Source organism: Sminthopsis crassicaudata, chromosome 6, assembly GCF_048593235.1.
Source record: "Sminthopsis crassicaudata isolate SCR6 chromosome 6, ASM4859323v1, whole genome shotgun sequence".
Classification (NCBI taxonomy): domain Eukaryota; kingdom Metazoa; phylum Chordata; class Mammalia; order Dasyuromorphia; family Dasyuridae; genus Sminthopsis; species Sminthopsis crassicaudata.
Genome location: NC_133622.1, coordinates 196,604,574 through 196,623,476, shown reverse-complemented (window position 1 = coordinate 196,623,476; position 18,903 = coordinate 196,604,574). Strand labels below are relative to the sequence as shown.

Sequence of the window (18,903 nt, the reverse complement as noted above, 5' to 3'; positions counted from 1 at the left end):
ATACTGACTAGCCATAGTAAAGTGCCTTAGTAATGAAAGGGATGGGGTGGAAAGGAGATGGAATGCCCAGCGCATTGACTATGGACTGCAATGTAATTCCTCTTCAGATCCTCAATGAACTGAGGAAGTACCTTTGTTTTTCCTCACTAGATTCTGAACTGAGAATCTTTGATGATATGTTGCAGGGAAGTTCTGTGGTGTGGTTGTCCCTTCACCAATCTTCATTAGCTCCAACTCAGTAAGCCTGAAGTTTGTCTCCGATGCTACAGAGTATGGCACTGGATTTTCACTCACCTACAAAGCTCTTAAACCAAATCATTCTCCGGGTAAAGTAATTTATTTAATTCATAATTTTGTAGCTCAGGGGAAAAACTGCAGCAGGATCTTGGATATAAAGATATCCTAACATAGGTAGTAAATAACATAGGTAACTGCTAGATCTGGAGTCAGAAAGCCATGAGTTTAAATCCAACCTGACACTTATTAGCTGTGCAACCCTGAACAAATTACTTAACCTTGTTTGCCTCAGTTTCCTCCTCTGTAAAAATGATTTGGGAAAGGAAATGACAAAACACTCCAGCATCTTTACCAAGAAAATCCCGAAATGGAGTCATAAAAAGTTGGACATGATTGAAATGACTGAACAACAACAGCGAGCACAGTAGTGAAAATAATGGGACACATTTTTCTCCCCAGTCTAAATTGTTAAACAGAGCATGAAAATTGAACTTAATTTTGTGGCAAGCAAGGGGGTACATTGATGTCGAATACATCTCTATCTCTTTATCGTAGTGACCATTCTAATAAGAAACCATGCATATGAAAATGATGGCAGCTCATGCAGGTGGTGATGGGATATTAAAGATTTAATGCAATGTCATTTGCTCTCAAATGGAAATTCATATATGATGAGATGGAGAGAAAACTTTTACTTTTCATTTTTATTTTAGATTCTGGTTGTGTTGCCTTAACTGTCCTTTTTAAAGAAGGGATAATACAAAGTTTGCATTATCCGGATGTTTATACAAATCTGCTCACTTGTCACTGGATTATTCATGCTCCGGATCCGGATGTTTATACAAATCTGCTCACTTGTCACTGGATTATTCATGCTCCGGACACTGGGAAACTCAGAAACAAGCACAGAAGCACATTTTAAGCCATCAGTACATAAAATGACCAACATTCTCACTAAGGTTTGACACTTCCTCCAACCTTCAGTTTATACCTGTTTGGTATGGCCAGCTAGTATGGATGCCAGGAAATCAATTCACCATAAGTGGTACCACACGCTCCTCTTATCCCAGCCACTCTAGCAATTTTACCCTGAAGCAAAGGTTTTAGGATTAATTCAAGTAGAAAGTCATGTTGGATCTGACCCCCTTTGAGTGTGTATATAGAAGGCAGGACTGCAATAATTGTTTTCTATTTAAAAAGTGTTTTTTACTATTAGGAAGTAGCACATCCTAAAGCTCCCTCAGATACTGGGCTCTTCACTGCAGAGCTTTTCAGACTTTGCTAGCTCTTCTCCGTCTCAGTTTTATTCTCCTCCAATAGCTTGGACTCCTTGAGAAGTAGCATAACATAATGGGGAGAGAGAGAGAGAGAGAGAGAGAGAGAGAGAGAGAGAGAGAGAGAGAGAGAGAGAGAGAGAGAGAGAGAGAGAGAGAGAGAGAGAGAGACACAGAGAGACACAGAGAGAGACAGAGAGAGAGAGACACAGAGAGACACAGAGAGAGACAGAGAGAGAGAGACACAGAGAGAGAGAGAGAGACACAGAGAGAGAGAGAGAGAGAGAGAGAGAGAGAGAGAGAGAGACACAGAGAGAGAGAGACACAGAGAGAGAGAGACACAGAGAGACACAGAGAGAGAGAGAGACACAGAGAGAGAGAGAACGTTCTTGGAAAGGGCACTGGATTTAGAATTAGTGGGCCTCAGTTGAAATCCTGTCTCAATTACTTACTACTGATGTCACTTTCAGTTATTTCATTTCTCCAAGCCCTATTTTCATCATCTGAAAAATGAGAAGATTGGAACTCCAAGGGCCTTTCTAAATCAAATTTATAGTCTTATAATGGGATGGTCTATGATGGGAGAGAGCATGCTCTATTTATCTATATATCTTCCAGCGCCTAGCATAGTGCTCTTCACATGGCATTCTAAAAATACTTAATATTGTTGAAGGACAGAGGGGAAGAGAGATATTTTCACTTCAGAATTGATTGGAGCTACAAAGTGAATGACTGAACAGGAAAGACACAATATGAGTGGTAAATAATATAAATTGCCATTTTAAAATGCTTTCTTTATAGCAACTCTGTGAGATAGGTTTTGAAACGACTCATTTCCATTTTGTAATTAAGAATATTGGATGTGTGAGGGATTGTTATTTTTAAAATACCACATGATTTGAATATAGATCTCTTTTGCCTCCAACTTGAACATTCTTTTCACCATCTCCCCTTGCTTCTTTCTAAGAAGGTTGAGAAGAGATGACTCAAAATGAAAGAGGATCAGAAAGGGATGATGGAAGGTGACAAAGACAAACTTAGATGAAATTTTTGCATCTCAACTCTGTTTCCTTCTTCCTCTACATAAAGTTTTTGAATGTAGTCTAATTTTCTTATTTTATATGACATGAAACTGACTCTTGGTTTGACTATGTAAAAGCAATACCAATTTGTTAATGAATTGTTTATAGTTTTTCCTAATTACCAAAACCACATTAACAGCTATGCAGATCATTATATATGAGTGAGATTAGTTTCCTTGTAAATTGTTTTGATTAACACAAAAACTCTTTTCCTGTTCCTTCTGCTTTGTTGTTTTATGCTATTTTCTTTCCTTGTATTTGGGGTCTGACATCCCCACTCCCCAAATCATAAGAAACACTGATTTCACTATTCCACTGCGTTGGTCACCTTTTTCTGGACAGAATCCAGCACATCAATATTCCTTCTGAAATGGAAAATCAGAATTGATTACAATAAACTAGATGTGGTTTGATTAATGAAGCCTCTCTACAGGAGGCTATGGAATTAAGGTTAAGGGAAAATTTGTGAGCATTGTAAGGAAATTTTCAGACCTCTGAATTAGGAACGCTATTTTGACACATATAAGAGATATTTTGGAGAGGGGGTGAGACTAGAGGCAGTGAGAACAATTAGGAGACATAACAATTCAGGCGAGAGTTGATAACAACTTGAATTAGATTGATGGCTGTGGGAATGGAGAGAAGAAAATGTAGAAGGAACCATTATGTTGTTAAGTTAGATACATTTCCAAAACTATTGGACATGGAAGGGATGAATGAGAGAGGGAAAGGTCAATAATAACTTCAAAGTTTTGAGCTCTAAAAACTAGGGGATGATGGTGCCATGAACAGAATTAGAGAAATTAGTTGGAGTGACAAACTTTGTAGAAGACATAGTGAGTTCAATTTTGGTCAAAGTGAATTTGAAGTGGAACACACTGACATAGAGTGGATTATCAAAGCTATGGAAGTAGATGGAAACCCTCCTATGCTGGGCTTCAATTCCTTGTTAATGGCATTCTTAGCTTTGTAGTTTGAAGAAAATTACATTTGATGGAGAATATGGGGAGCAAAAGTTTTACTTTCTTTCTTTAATCTATTAATATTCTTGCTAGACAATGGTACAGTTCTTTTTGGTTTGACTTTATTTTCTCAAATACAGCTTACAAACAATTTTCAGTGTCTCCATTATGTTTTTCAAGCTATTCTACTTGGAAATAATGAAGATTAATTCATGAAGTTTTAATCTAAGGCAAGAATCATGCCTCTTTCAGTCTTTGCAAAATTAGAAAGCTGGAAAACATCGATTGCTGACAAAAATTCATACAACTTTCAGTCCCTAGATGATTTATTTGATTCCCTGACTTGGAAACAGATTTCCCAGGCAGTTGACTTTTGTGTATTTAATTATCCAAAGTTTCACTGCCTCATCATATTTTCTTTAGTAAAAAGGAAGGAACCTAGTAAGTAATCAAAATTATCATATTTTTTAGCTGGAAAACAATTGTTTAAAATACAAATAACAAAATTTAAAGCAACAGAGAAACACCTGATAATTAACTATGCCTTCTGTTATACAGAATAGAAGGGAAAATAATTTATTTTTGTTTCAAAAGTTTTTCTAAGTAGGCATTATTCAGCACTATCTTGCAAGATTCTTTTAATAAGCTAGTTGGTGATTTCAGGGAAAAGAACATACTTCAGCTAAGATTTTGAGTCAGTGTCCTGGAAAACCGGCTCTATCTACTTCTGTTGCTATCTCCACCTCCTGTCTGCAATTCTTTACAGAAAGATGAAAAAAACTGCAACTGTAGTTCAGAGCTCTGTTTTCCATTTTAGGGTTCCATGATAGCTTTAAATCTTCTTGAGTTGGGAGGAAATATAGTTCCTAAGATCTTAAGCAATTTAAACCCCCTAAAAATCAGCTACTTCAAACCTTTCTAAAATGACTATTATATTCAATGTTAGCTTTTCTGCTACCACTTTCACAATTCCTTGCCACTTTTTTTTTGTCTTAGTTCTTCTTTATCTTTTTTTTCTACATTAAAAAAATCTTAACTTATTAGAGAGCTCCTCTATAGTCACATTTGTTTTTAAATGTATCTTTTTCTTATTATTGTATATGTCTGTACATACATATATATTAGCATTTATGATTTGGAACATGATTTTGTGTGATTGATTATTGTTTGTAAACTCTATGAAAACTGTTCATATTCTTTTATTACTTAACAATTGACAAATGATTCTTAGTGTTATGGTTGAGTTTTTACCTGACAACAAAAGATTCCTAAAATGAAATAATTTAGAAATAACTTTATTAAGTCATTCAGCAGAGGGAAAAACCCCCCAAAGGATGGCTTACTCCAATTCTTGTCCCTGTGTCTCTAATTTACATGTTGTATGGAATTCTCAAATAAAAGACCAAGGAAACAGTACTTTATTGGCCAACACAAAGACAAATTTCAGATAAAACATGGGTTGCTTAAGATGTATAGTGGGAGAAAACATTTCATTTTCCTTGCATCAATCTTTGGATCTCATTGGGTTTCTATTAGGCTTACTCTAGGTCCTTATTTAAGTATTAAACACATCTGTTCTCTAAGCAACAGGTCTAGTTTTTCAGACACTTAGGGCTGGGTACAATGCCATAAAAGTTTCTCACACAGTGGATTCCCTTCCAATTGGTATGTGGAGGAAGAGTGCTAATAATTGGCATGAGATGGTGGTGGTACTAGTGCTTAAAAAGGGTCTCAAGTAGAAGGTGGCTCTTTCACTGTGCTTTGAAGGAAGTTATGGATTCTATGAGGTAGAGGTAAATGGTGCATTTAAGACAGAGAGCACTATTTATACAAAGAAACAGAGAAAAGGGATGGGAGAGTTTATATTGGAAACAACCAGGAATGTAGTTCAAGGAAAATGTGTGAAAGGGAGTAAAATGATTTAACACTACAAAGGTTGTATAGTCTGATTGATGATAGCTTTAAATGCTAGGTAATCAAGTGAACCTCAAATTATCCCCATTTCACAAGTGAGTAAACTGAGTCTTAGAATAATTGAGTAGAACTGTGAGTGACTTTGTTGTTAGCAATACAACAATACAAGAGACATGCTGTCTCTGCTGAAATCTAACTGTACTTCTTTTCTTGGCTGAATGTCCTATTGGATTCTCAATCTCAGTAAATCAAAATGGACCTCAACACCCTCCCTCATACATCTACTCCTTTCCCAAACTTTCCTATTTCTTTTGAGGGGATCACCAACTTATCAATCACTTGGGTTCAAAACTTTAGTCATCCTTGACTATTTCTTGTCCCTTTAACCAGTGGTTAAATTCTATCAATTTTGCATAAACAGCATCTCTTGTATATCCTTCCCTTTTTATATTTTCCTATATATCACCTTAGTTCAAATCATATATATATATATATATATATATATATATATATATATGTTTCCTTAATGGTCTTCCATTCCAACTTCTTCCAGTTTCTTCCTTTTTCAATCCATCTACAGGGCTACTGAAGTAATCTCCTAAAGAAACATATCTAAACGTATTACTTCTCAAAAACCTTCCGTGGCTCATTCTTCCATTCTGAGACAAAATGACATCTCCTTGATCTGGCATTTGCCCTTTATAATATGTTCCTTATTTACTTCTCTAGTTTTATTTTACATCATTTTCTTTCTTTCTTTCTTTCTTTTTTTTTTTTTTTGAGGCTCAGGTTGAGTGACTTGCCCAGGGTCACACAGCCAGGAAGTGTTAAGTGTCTGAGACCGAATTTGAACTCGGGTCCTCTTGAATTCAGGGCTAGTGCTCTATTCACTGCGCCACCCAGCTGCCCCTCACATCATTTTCTTAATGAATTGTACATTACAGCTAAACTTGATCATCAGAGTTCCTTGAGTAAGGTATTCTGTCTCCTACCTTTGTGCATTTCTACAAGATGTTTGAAATGCTTGAAATGAACTTTCTTTTCCCTGTAATTGGAATCTTCATCTAAAGCTAAGATTGCATGTCACATTTTCTACATAATCTTCTCTAATCTTCCCATTTGCTAATCTTCTCTCTCTCTTTTTTTTTTTTTTTCCTAAAATCCATTACATTTGTACATGTTGTACAATGCCTGTTTAGCTTCTAGAGATTAGTGGTCATTTTGTTATTATTATTTTTTATTCCCAGGGTTAATGACAGTACTTTAAAAAATGCTTAATAAATATTTTTTGAATTGAATTTACTTGTGCAAAAGATTCAATGAAGTTCATTTGCATTTCAAAGAATCCTTCATAGTGATATGTAGCATTTTTTTTTGTTTTACATCAAAACATTATCCTTAGTGACCCGGGAAAAATATTTTTAGTAATCTATCCTGTTCTATTGTGAGTAGCAATCTTATTCAATCCTGACAGTGATAATTGGAAGATATGCTATTACCTTGAATGAGTATTAAAGACCAGGCTTAAAAATCTGCAGGACTAGAGCACCAGCCCTGAAGTCAGGAGAACGTGAGTTCAAATCTGATTTCAAAAACTTAACACTTCCTAGCTATTTGATCCTGAGCAAGTCACTTAACTCCAATTGCCTCAGCAAAAAAAGAAAAGAAAAAAAATCTGCAAGGCTTAGCCAATACACCCTCTTCCACCTCCTTCTGCTGACTCACTGTGGAAAGAAATGATAGAAACAAGAAGAAATGTGGGTAATGTTTTGTGTGACTACAAATTCCTGTGTAGGAAGTTAAATATTTCTGGGCATAGATGATGTTTTCAACTTTTCTTCCAGTTGAAGATCTCAGCATCAGAAGAAAATAGATGACAACATAAATGATTTTGATGAAGATTTAGCTGGTCAGCTAAGGAAAAGAGAGTATTTTAGAAATACCAGGGACAAGGTGCCTAGAGAATCAATGAAATATTTGAAAGGCATTTTGAAGGGCAGGAAGAAAATGCTCAGATAAAACTGTAAGGCAAGATTCCATGTAAGATAACAAATATAACAGAACATTCACAATGGAGGAGCAGTTTAGTGTTTTAAGAGCAAACAATACAAGAGAAGGATAATTAAAATAGGTAGAGGGGGTGGAATTTTAAAGTCCATTCCAACCCCAAGAGTCTATGATTCCATGATTATTGAACCACATAGATTGCTATAGATATTTGTAATTTAATATTGGATGACACTTTTCAAAGGATTACCATGAATTTAAATGAACGAAACAGAGATGAGACATTGACTGTATACTGCAGCTGTCACTGCCAGCATTGTCCAGCCATTGGCTTCTTTGTTTCAGCTTTAATGCCAAAGAAACTTATGAAAATTGTGAATTTTTAATTGAGAATGAGGATCAACTTATAATTTGATCCATAGCTTTTTTTCCTAAGTAGAGATTAAGGTACTTGAATTATGAAGAGGAGCTCTTTAAGATGAAAGCAAATCTATTTCAATTTTCATTTGAAAATGACCTTCCATAATGGAAAGAACAAAGGACTGGTGAGGTGAAGATAATGAAGCACAGGGAGAAAAGAGTCTCCCACTTACAAGAAGGGGTGAAACACTTGTGGTGCAAATCACAATATTGACACCATTGAGGGTCCCTGGACAAATGATATCCCCTTTCTAGGACTCAGTTTTATTCTCTGTAAAAAGAGGGGGTTGGACAAGATCATCCCAGAAGTACTGAACTGTTTAAATACATGATGGATCTATTCTAGTGACTTTTCCCTAAAAGGATTAAGAGATAGTTATGTCAGAATGGTGTAATTAACAGAACAGTAGACTGGAATTTAAAAGATCCTAGTGTAAATTCCACTTCTGCTACTTGCTGGCCCTAAGACCTCAAGCAAGTCATTTCATATCTATGAGTCTGTGTCCTTACATGTAAAAAAGATTGAGCAGATGAAATCATCTATTAAGTTCCTTCCAGATGTACTATTTTGAGGGTTTTTTTTAAAATAAAAAACTTTTAAATAGTCAACTTACATTTAGAAGAAGCTATTTTGGTGATTGCTAGCATACACTTTAGAATTATATTTCTCTATGGTTTTAAAATTACCTACACTGGAGATCCATATAAATGTGAAATTATGGTATCTAGAAAGAAGACTGCAGTTTGGAGCCACAAGTCCTAGATCCAAAACTGAGCTTGATTATGTAGGAACTCTTTCAGACTAGGTGATCTCTAAGTTTTCTTTCTGAGCCTAAGAGGCTTGTACCGATCCAGATTTTCCCAGAGATTAAACTCTAAATTGCCTCCTTTTTGGATGTCAGGTATCAGTGGAAATGGAGTTTATTAAATCACTATTTCTGTGAACTTAATATTGAAACCCCAGCTGTGTGACCCTCACCAAGTCCCTTAATCCTGTTTGCTTCAATTTCTCATCTGTACAATGAGCTGGAGTTGGAAATGGCAAACCATTCAAATACCTTTGCTAAGAAAACCCCAAAAAGGGTCATGAAATATGGATATAACTGAAAATGACTGAATAATCACAACAGATCGCATACCTTGTACCAGCCTCTATCGATTAGAGTAGTTTCCTCATTATTGTAGGCAATTAGGATAGAGTGTTGGATTTAGAAGTCCTGAATTTAAATCCCATCTCAGACTCTTAAATTTGTTGTGTGATTCTGGGCAAATCATTTAATCTCTCTATACCTCATTTCATCATCAGTAAAATGGAAATAATAATAATAATATCTACTTCTCATCATTGTAAGAACAAAATGACGTTTTTTCACTTAATAGTATTTTATTTTTTTTCCAATTACCTAGTAAATGTAGCTTTCAACATTTACTTTTATAAGATTTTGATTTCCATTTTCCTTCTCTTTCCTCCCCAAATTAGCAAGTTATCTGAGATGTTATACATATACAATCATAATAAGCATAATGAAATAATATTTGTAAAGTGCTTTGCAAACCTTAAATTGCCCTATAAAGTCCAGCTTTCATCACTATCATCCTCATCCCTTATCATTACTATCTAAAATTTCCCTATTCAAGTGAAGCCACAGGTCCTCTCTCTGTCTTTTCCTTTCCTCCTTCATCCAGTATAGTGTCTTTTATAGTCATTTAGTCATTATAGACATATACCTATAGACATATACATAGTAGGTACTTAATGAATATTTTTGGATTGGGTTTGTTCCACTTATTAGCAAATTTTGCCTCAGGGAGGCGATGTAATTCCATCTTTCAGTCTAACTTGCAAATTAACTAACCATGATATTGGCTTTGTTTGTAATTTCACATTTTTTCAGCTTGAATTTCAGAACTTTGAGCTTGAAGAAAGTGATGGATGCCTCTCTGATTCAGTGACAGTATATGATGATGTGGAAGGGAAAGAAGAAATAGGTTAGTGTCTATTTTATCTTTGGTAGCCTTTGTTTCCACTTGTTTTAAGATTGATGATAGATAAAGATAAAAGTTTGCAATTGGGGGAGAGAATAGTGCCCAGAATTGGAATAATTCTTTTTCTCACCCATATTTCTTCAGCCATACATCCCTGCTTTGGATGAAAGGTAGATTAGAGAGAAGGGCAGAGAGGATGGTTGCACTTACAAAGAAGTCAAAAGAGGACCCCAGTTTACCATCTATAGAATAAGCAAGTGTCTGGAATTGGGCTAGGGTCTAAGATTCTGTTTATTCCTAATATTTACAACAGTTAATGATAAAAATAAACAAAGAGGATTTTCTTCTTTGTCTTCCCTTGGTTCCTATCTCAATAGAACTTCAGCATGCAGAAGGATATCCATGGAAGGGTGAAAAGTCTCCTGTACTTAGATTTAGAATTAATTCAGATTCTGTCCCTGGCACTAGCTCAAGCCACTTAACCTCTCAGCCTCAGTTCCCTCATTTGTAAAACAGGTATAATAGTACTACCTAAATGACAAAAAGTCAGGAAGATTATAAAGATTAATTAGTCAATAAACATGAAATATTTAGGGTATGCTAGGGTATTATTAAGGTATACTAAATGCTGGGGATACTAGGAAGGCTAAAGACAACTCCTATTCTCAATTAATAAATTAATACAACACACAAGCACTTATATACAAACAAGTTACGGATAAATTAGAGATAATTAAGAGAGGGAAGGCTCTGGCATTTTGAGATAAAGTAGGACACTTTACACATCTTACAATGCTTTCTATTGTGAGCGATAGTACTGTGGAATGCATTTAGGTGATATTTATATTAGAAGGGTGCTATAGAAAATCAAAACTAGGTCCTTGAAATGGACTATTTAAATGCTTTGTGGTGTGTTGAAGTCTAAAAGATCTGAGTATGGGTTCTGGCTTTGCCAGTATGTGACCTTCAGTGTACCATTTACTTCCTGAAAGTCAGTTTCCTCATTTATAAAACAAAGGTTTGAAGCAGGTGACTCCTAAGGTCTTTTTTTTTTTTTTTTTTTTTTAAACTTCTAACAATCTATGTGACTAAATTACAATCAACATGTTGGGGACAGGGAGAAGATTAAAATGTATTTAAAAGAAATAATATTTACTATACATAACTTAAACTTCCTCTTTCCTTGCTAAAAATATCTCTAGGTATAAATGAGTTTATTAATCTCCCCCCCCAACCAGTAACTGCTTTTGAGAAAAGTTTCCCTTTTCTTTTTCTTGCTATTAATGTCTGATGTCCCCCTCCTCACTGGTGAGGGGCTGGTGCACAATGCTGCTGGCTTTCCTGGGCTGGGATTGGGCTAGCTCGGTACTGCGGCTTTGCTGTGCCCCAACCTGTACTGAGCTCCTCCAGTGTCATGCTAATCAGCTTCCAGGCAGATGAAAGTCATGTCTTCAGGGGATTCCAGGCCTCCTTCTACTTCATCTTTGAAACAGGTAAATAACAGCAAACCCTTGATCCATAGTCCGCTATGTTCCAATTTCTTCTAATCTTCTTCAACTAGCTTCCATCTTTTTCCAATCCCTTTCCAAACCCTATTTTCCTCATTAATTGCTCTGGTGCTTGAGCAATGGTACTTCACCCAAGAAAATCCATACATCATTCTATTAAAATACTAAAAAATCTGAAATAGCAATGATTTTCCAATCCTAGCATAGATCACATTCTTATTAGGGGCCTTTTCCTATCAAATCCCCAAGCTCTATTTTATAAGTTCAGGAAAGAGGACATACTACTTTTTCTGCATTATTTTATTGTTCTGTTTCTGCCCAGATTTAAATATCTCAGACACAGAGGATGAGTTTGAGCTTCCTTCATCTGGTCATGGCACAGATATAGACCTGAGTGTTGCAGGTAAGTTATTTGGAAACCTTCTGAGGAGTCCAATAAACTACACAAAGAACCACTGGGAATAAAGCTGAACTAGAACTATGGATTCTGAGCACCTTGCACTGTCAAATCATAAATCTGAATTTCAAATTGACTGAAGTTCTTGGGATGTAGTGAGTTCCCCATCATTGGAAATCTTAAGGTGGAAGAACCAGAAGAATATTTGTTTGTGATATTATAGAAGATACCTGATTAAGTGAAGACTGAACAAGATGATTCTTGAGGATGTGGCCAACCTCGAGAATCTATGATCCCAGAATTATGATGTAGTTGAGGTAGCATATACTAGCCTGGAAGCCAGGACATCTCGTTCTAGTGAGTTAGGGTCTGCTCTTCAATATGTGATCTTGGATGATCATTTCTCCCCCTTTCAGTTTCCTCTATAAAACAAACAAACTGGTCTAGATCAGGGGTTCTTAACTTGAAATATACGAACGTAAAAATATTTTGATGAAAATTTCAATATAATTGGTTTCCTTTGGAATAATATATATTGTATTATATTTATTTAGAGAAATGAGTCTGAAAAGGAATTGACAAGCTTCCCCAGCTGCCAGAAAGGTCCATGATATAAAACTTTGAAGAACCCCTAATCCAGATAATTTGTAGCACCCTTTCTTGTCTACACATTCTACAATTCTCAGACTTATCTATTAGCAGTGAGATTGTGTTGGAGGGGGAGAGAGGCGAAGAGAAGAGATTAGTTAGAAAGCTATAGCCCAAGTAATAAGTGATAAATGACAGACATGATGACAAGAGATAAGAGAAATATGTGAAAGGAATAATCCAGAGTAGAGGTTTAATTTTTATTATTATTGCTGTCATGAACCTCTTTTCAGTTTGTTGAAGACAGCAGGCACCTTTTTTTTTAGAATTAAAAAAAAATTCACAATTGAAGGAAACTTTAATTTTTAGTTAGAGGATTAGTGAAAATGAAAATCCATTTCTACTAGACTAAGAACTGCTGATCTAGAGGATTTGGGACATGATACAGTGAAAATGAGGGAGGAGCATAGGGGTCATTGACTTTTGTCTTATATTGTATTTTTTAATATCTTTTTTTGGAGGCTTCAGGGCTAAGTGATTTGACCAGAGTCACACAGCTAATAAGAGTTTCAGGCTGGATTTTAACTCAGGTCCTCCTGATTCTAGAGCAGTGCTCTATCCACTGCATCACCTGGATGCCTCTGGAATATCATTTTTATCTTTTCCATTTTACTCCAGTTTGGAGTACAGAGGTTACCTTATTCTTTATCCCTGGCTTTCAGGAAAGGGTTCCATATATTGTAGTCTGGCGGTAATTGATGTCAATGGACAATTTTGCTATCCTTCTATTCCCCTCTTCCTAGGTGACCATTGTGGAGTAGCATCCAAGCCTCCCAGGTTTCTCTTCAGCAGGATTGTGGGAGGACAGCCAGCAGCAGCCAGATCTTGGCCTTGGCAGGTCAGCCTGCAGATTGCTGCAGAACATCTCTGTGGGGGAACAGTGATTGGGAAGAGCTGGGTGGTCACAGCTGCCCATTGTTTTAATGATAAGTAAGTACAATGGGAAGGTCTGGTAGATTTATGTTGAATTTATCTTTAACCCTCAGTCTTCCAAGAATCCTTCATTCTTCCTAATCATGATAGCCCTGACAACTACTTAGGCCAACAGCTTCATCTTATAATGTCTTTTTTTGCTCTTTCTTGTGGATCTCTCTGTTTCCTTCTTGCTCATATGGGCTTATCAAAAGAGTTGTAGCAACTTTCTTCTCTGACTGAGAAGTCCCCTTTATTTACCTCTGCCGCTTTTTGCTTCCAGGAAGATAAATCTCATCAACATGAAAGAATTAGAGAATAACATGTGAAGGTCATACAAGAGATTTTAGACACAAATAGAGTTCTAAATGAAGGCCTGACAGATGTATGGAGAAAGATATTGGAAAATAATGTTGAGTGATTACTTGGGATAGTGGAAAAAAGTTAGGAGATTTGTGTTTGAATACCAGCTTGACCCTATGTGATCTCGCATCAATCCTAAACATGTTTGAGTCTCCATATCCTCATTTTTACATTTAGGATAGAAAGATTTTCTATCCCTAACTTAAATTTCACAAGGATCAAGTGAAATAATGCATATAATGTCCTTTAAAATGCTATAGAAATGCAAGCTCCTTACTATATTACTATATTACCTCTGGAATTTCATATTTCCTATAAACATTTCCTAGGATGTGGGCATGCTGATGAGATTTGGCTTTAGGATGGTATTAGGAAAACATACACATGTCTTATTAGCTATTTCATTTTCATTTTAAATATATTAGTGGTCTCATCCAGGTCAGTATCCCTTCCACTGATACAGATACAAAACTAATCTCATCAAAGCATTTATTAAATGTCTCCAGTGTCCCAGGCATTGTGTTGGGTGCTGAAGATACAAAAATAAAAGCCTGGAAAGTAAGCTGAAGCAAGAATATAGTGGGCTTTAAATGTCTCAAAGAGGAGTTTGTATTTGAAACTAAAGGCAAGAGGATTCCTCAGAAATTTATGTGGAGAATAGATTGAAAAAGTGAGAAACTCCAGGGAGGAAATTATTTGAAGTCCAGGTGAAAGGGGATGAAGGCTTGAACTAAGGTGCTGGCAGTCTCCATGGAGAGAAGTGCACGCAGAATTGACATAACTTGGCAACTGATTAGATATGAGTGGTGAGGGAGATGGATGATTCGAAGATGATTCTAAGTAGAAAACCTGGATAAGTGGAAGGATAGTTATCCATTTATAAAAATAAAGTACTTTAGAAGAGAGAATTTTGGGAAAAGATAATGAAATCTGTTTCATTCAAATGCTGAATTTGAATGGTTTATGGGAAATCCAGTTGGAAATGCCCAATAGACAATAAGTGATGTGGCAATGGAACTCATCTTATGCAAATCACATCTATGTCTTCCCATAATCCCCTGCTAGTGGATGGATGTAGCTAATGCATTGACAGCTTTCTGTTTTTTTTTTTTTTTTGTTTTGTTTTGTTTTTAGTATTTTCTGGCTAAGTAGTGCTACAGTTAGGCTGTTTCTGTATAATTTCTCACTCTTATTACATGGCTGGCCCACTTCCTTTTTTGGCCATTCATTTTATTGATGATATGTTTTATGCCTCTCAAATCCTCAGCAACCTATTTACAACTTCCATTTGACTTTCCATTGTCTTTTGAGGCACCTGCAAATCCAATATTCTGAGATCATTATATTCTGTGATTTGTATCCATATCACATCACTGAGAAATTATTGATATTAAATATTTTTTCTAAGTAGTGAAGAGCTTGGGATCATTGGAAGTATGAAATAATCTTTCAAATTGGGATCTTGCCTGATCTCTTCCTATTCTATTCTAGGCTCTTCTCATTGTCTATAATGCCTACCTGAGATATATGTACTGATGGAATTGTCTAATGAACTGGCAATCAAATATATATCCAGCAATCTCAGCAATATATGCCTTTCACTCACTTTGATTTTTCTCTGTGTATAAATTTTTTCAGTGGTGGTTATTCTCATGAGGAAACTATGTATTGTTTTAGTCCTTGATACAATCAGTATGAACTCACTTGGAGACCCTCATTATCTATAGAAAATGAATTTTTTTATTTGGGAGCTGTATAATATCTTCCCCCCAAACACTAGAGGAGATCTTTGGCTCTGATTTTAATACTTAGTGAGATCATTTGAATAAGATTATCTCTATAGTCACATTTGTAGTAGACATGCTCTTAACATGTACTCAAGATAGACCCTTTGTTGCAGAATAACCATAAGAGTACTTTTTGGGCTCTATTGAATTATTAATGCTTTGAAAAATAACAGTAGGATTAGAAAAAAAATAACAGTAGGTTAGAAAATTTCAAGCCCTCCAGATTTCCCCCACACCTCCGGGTGAACATGGACTAATGAAAAACAAACAAAAAAAACTAGGGATAACCCAAGAAGACCCAAAAAAGATCCCAGGAAAAGGATTAATTAGTATGAAGGGAAAACATTTCTAGATCCAGAAAACCAGCAAATGGGGAACTCAGAGGCTAGCTGGGTTTAGTTGGAGTCCTAGCTGGAACCATAGGAGCTTTCACTTCTGGACAGCTTTGGGAGGGGGGCTCTGAGTCCCAAAAGGTTGTGGGAATCTCTTCTGATAAGAAACTCCAAGCCCAGCTGTGCTGTAGTGATAAGGTCCTGAGGGAGAAGAAGCCATCTCACCCCATGACTGCAGAAGGAATGGATCAAGGACACTGCTGGCTACGGGCACTTGCAGGAGAGTGGAACTTTTGGTTTAGGGTTCCAGATCAGAGGAGAGAGCTGAAGTGAAGCTAGAGGCAACCTCTTTTATACCCCAAGATTAGAGGTGTTTATATTAATAGTTTTTATTTAAAAAAAAAACTGATAGCAAAGAAAAAGACCATAGAAACTTAGGGAATAGGAAAGTTTAGGGTTCATCTCTTCAGAGGAGGATATATTGAAGTAAAAAAAAAACTTCTTCTATCCTACAGAGCAACATTAAATGACTACTTGCCCAAAAAGAATTTATAGAACTCATAAAAGACTTTAAAAAGCAAATAAGAAAAGTGGAACTAAGATGGCAGAGTAAAGACAGAAACTTGTTGTACTTTCCCCCAAATACTCATGAATATAATTTCTTCTATTATATTCTTCCTTGAAATGGAAATTTATTATTATATACTTTGAATCCTTCCTGATGTTCTGTTGGGCATATGCCTATGTTTTAAATTTTTTTCCTTTTCTGTCTTTCTTTTTCTATTCTGTTTTTTCTTATTTTATATTTAATTCAATAAAGAAATTTTTAAAAAAGGAAAAATAATAGTAGAACACAGAAGATTGTCATCCATTTTGTGATCATCAATTTAGTGCAATATTCACTTAGCAAGCATTTATTATCTTTTATGTGCCAGACACTGTGTTAAGTGTTGGGAATATAAAGGCAAAAAATGCATATTTATGTATACACAGATAACAATATTCATACTGCAATTATTCACTGTGCAGTGGCTTGCCCGATGTTTAGTGTCTAAGGCCTGATTTGAAGTCCTTTTTTTCCTGGGACTGGTGCTGTCTAGTTGCCTACTTCCTTCATTTATAAAATGAACAGGGTATTATCAAATTATGGTTGGAATGAATAATGAATAAAAATTTCCTTGAAAATTAAAGTTATAAAACACAAACTATCTATCATATTACAAGTCAGAAAAGTCCTTAAGGCTTGTTTCTTTTCAGTCTTTTCTTTCTTTTTGATATGAGATTTAGTAATTCAAGAAACATCCATTGAGAATCTATCTTACAGTTGAATGATATATCTGAGTTCCAGTTTGAATATATTTTTAAATTGTGGGAACTTGATAAATCACTTAACCACCCTAAAGTTCTGTTTTCTTATATATAAAATGGGGATAATGGAACTCTCACTCCTTTCTAATAGAATTATTGTGAACTAAGCATTTCACAAGATTTAAGGTGCTACAGAAATTCCAGTTATGATTGTGTATAGGGTACTCCTCTAGGTTAGGTTATGCATGAACTTGGCCATTGTATCGTAGGACACAGGGAATCATGTGAATTTTTATTTCTGACATAGTCTGTTTTAGCAGAGAGGCTATAAGTGAAAAATCCTCTAAAATTTTCTCTTTCCTTTTGTCTAGGAAGCAGCATGTGCCTGTGTGGATGGTAATTGCTGGAATCCATGATCTGACTGAGCGAAACAACCAACAGGTAGGACAAAATCTTGTCTTTAAAAAAGAAATCATTTTTACAATTTTATTTTACTATAAAATTTTTTCTCTTCTCACTTTACTTTGCATCAGTTCATACAGATCTTTCTGGGTTTCTCTTCCACTATTTTCTTTCTTTGTCATAGCTCAATAATGTTTTGTTCTTTTCAAATATTGTACTTTGTTTAGCCATTTTCTAATTGATGGAAAATCCTTTAGTTTCTACTTCTTTGCCACCACACACACAAAAGAATGGCCACACACACACACACACACACACACACACACATTTTACATATGAAACTTTTGGTTCTTTTTCTGATCTCCCTCAAATTTAGGCTTAATGATAGTATTACTAGGTCAAAAGGAATGACAGTATAGTGGCTTTTCTGGGCATTAAAACTTGCTTTCCAGGACGGCTGTACTTCTCCACAGATCCCCCAACAAAGATCAATGTGTCTATTTTCCTGAAGTCTCTCCTAACAGTAGTCATTGGAAACTGGCTCTAGTAAGACACCAGTTCTTTGAGCATCAATCATAACTCTTTCCCCATCTTGTCTCATAGATTGAATGAGCCAGATTGTCCTAGATGTCCCATATTGACCTCCCAATGTGGAAAAATCAGGGTTAGCACCGTGGAACCTGTGTAACTCTTCCCAGGTCCTGACTCTGTTCGCACCTAGAAAAGGGGATGAATTTGATGATACACAGAAATTGCTCAAAATGATGCTCATGATATGTCGCTTAGTAGGACTGAGCCTTGGATATATGAAATATCGGTTACATATAGTACAGTATTTCTGGCTACATCCCCATAGTTCCCATTTGAAGCTACCACCATATTAGAGTAATGCCAGGAAAACACTTCTTAGCCCAGAGCAAATTGGCATTTGAAAATTAGCTTTGAATGATTATATAAGACTAAATTGGACAAGGGAGAGGATCTATTATTGAAAAATTAGAGGAGGTTGTCCTGTACAAATTAAGCTGTACAAATAGAATTAAGGAGCCCCTTTGTGGAAAACTATGAATCATTTAAAACTCAATTTAGAAGTTTTTGACTGTGACATAAATAGGGTAGTTCTGTCAAATAGACAAGGTTGTTGATGGTTTGGGTGTTCTGTGTAGTGACAGTGGATATCAGCAGTGTGGGCTGAGAAGATGCTGTATTGATGAAGATATTCAAAAGAAGGTTAAACGAGAATCTGAAAGATTGGCTGTCAAGGTCACTCTTTTAATTCATTTCAGTCTAATAATTATTTCTAGTATCTACAGGCACAGGTGGTGCTCCTTATCTGAAACTGATCTTCAGATAAGGAAACTGAT

At 35.8% G+C, this 18,903-nt stretch overlaps 1 protein-coding gene across 2 annotated transcripts in view; it reads left to right on the top strand.

The window, feature by feature from the left end:
• The window catches only part of OVCH2 (ovochymase 2), a 43,264-nt gene that overhangs the window by 13,105 nt on the left and 11,256 nt on the right, over positions 1-18,903 (top strand). Inside the window, exons 11-17 of one of the 2 annotated variants that reach the window (XM_074272389.1) lie at positions 186-326; positions 951-1,072; positions 9,792-9,885; positions 11,196-11,375; positions 11,713-11,793; positions 13,179-13,365; positions 17,509-17,578. In XM_074272389.1, the coding sequence (XP_074128490.1) occupies positions 186-326; positions 951-1,072; positions 9,792-9,885; positions 11,196-11,375; positions 11,713-11,793; positions 13,179-13,365; positions 17,509-17,578 (875 nt within the window). The remainder of the gene's footprint in view (positions 1-185; positions 327-950; positions 1,073-9,791; positions 9,886-11,195; positions 11,376-11,712; positions 11,794-13,178; positions 13,366-17,508; positions 17,579-18,903) is intronic. The other variant, XM_074272390.1, reaches the window with a different exon arrangement.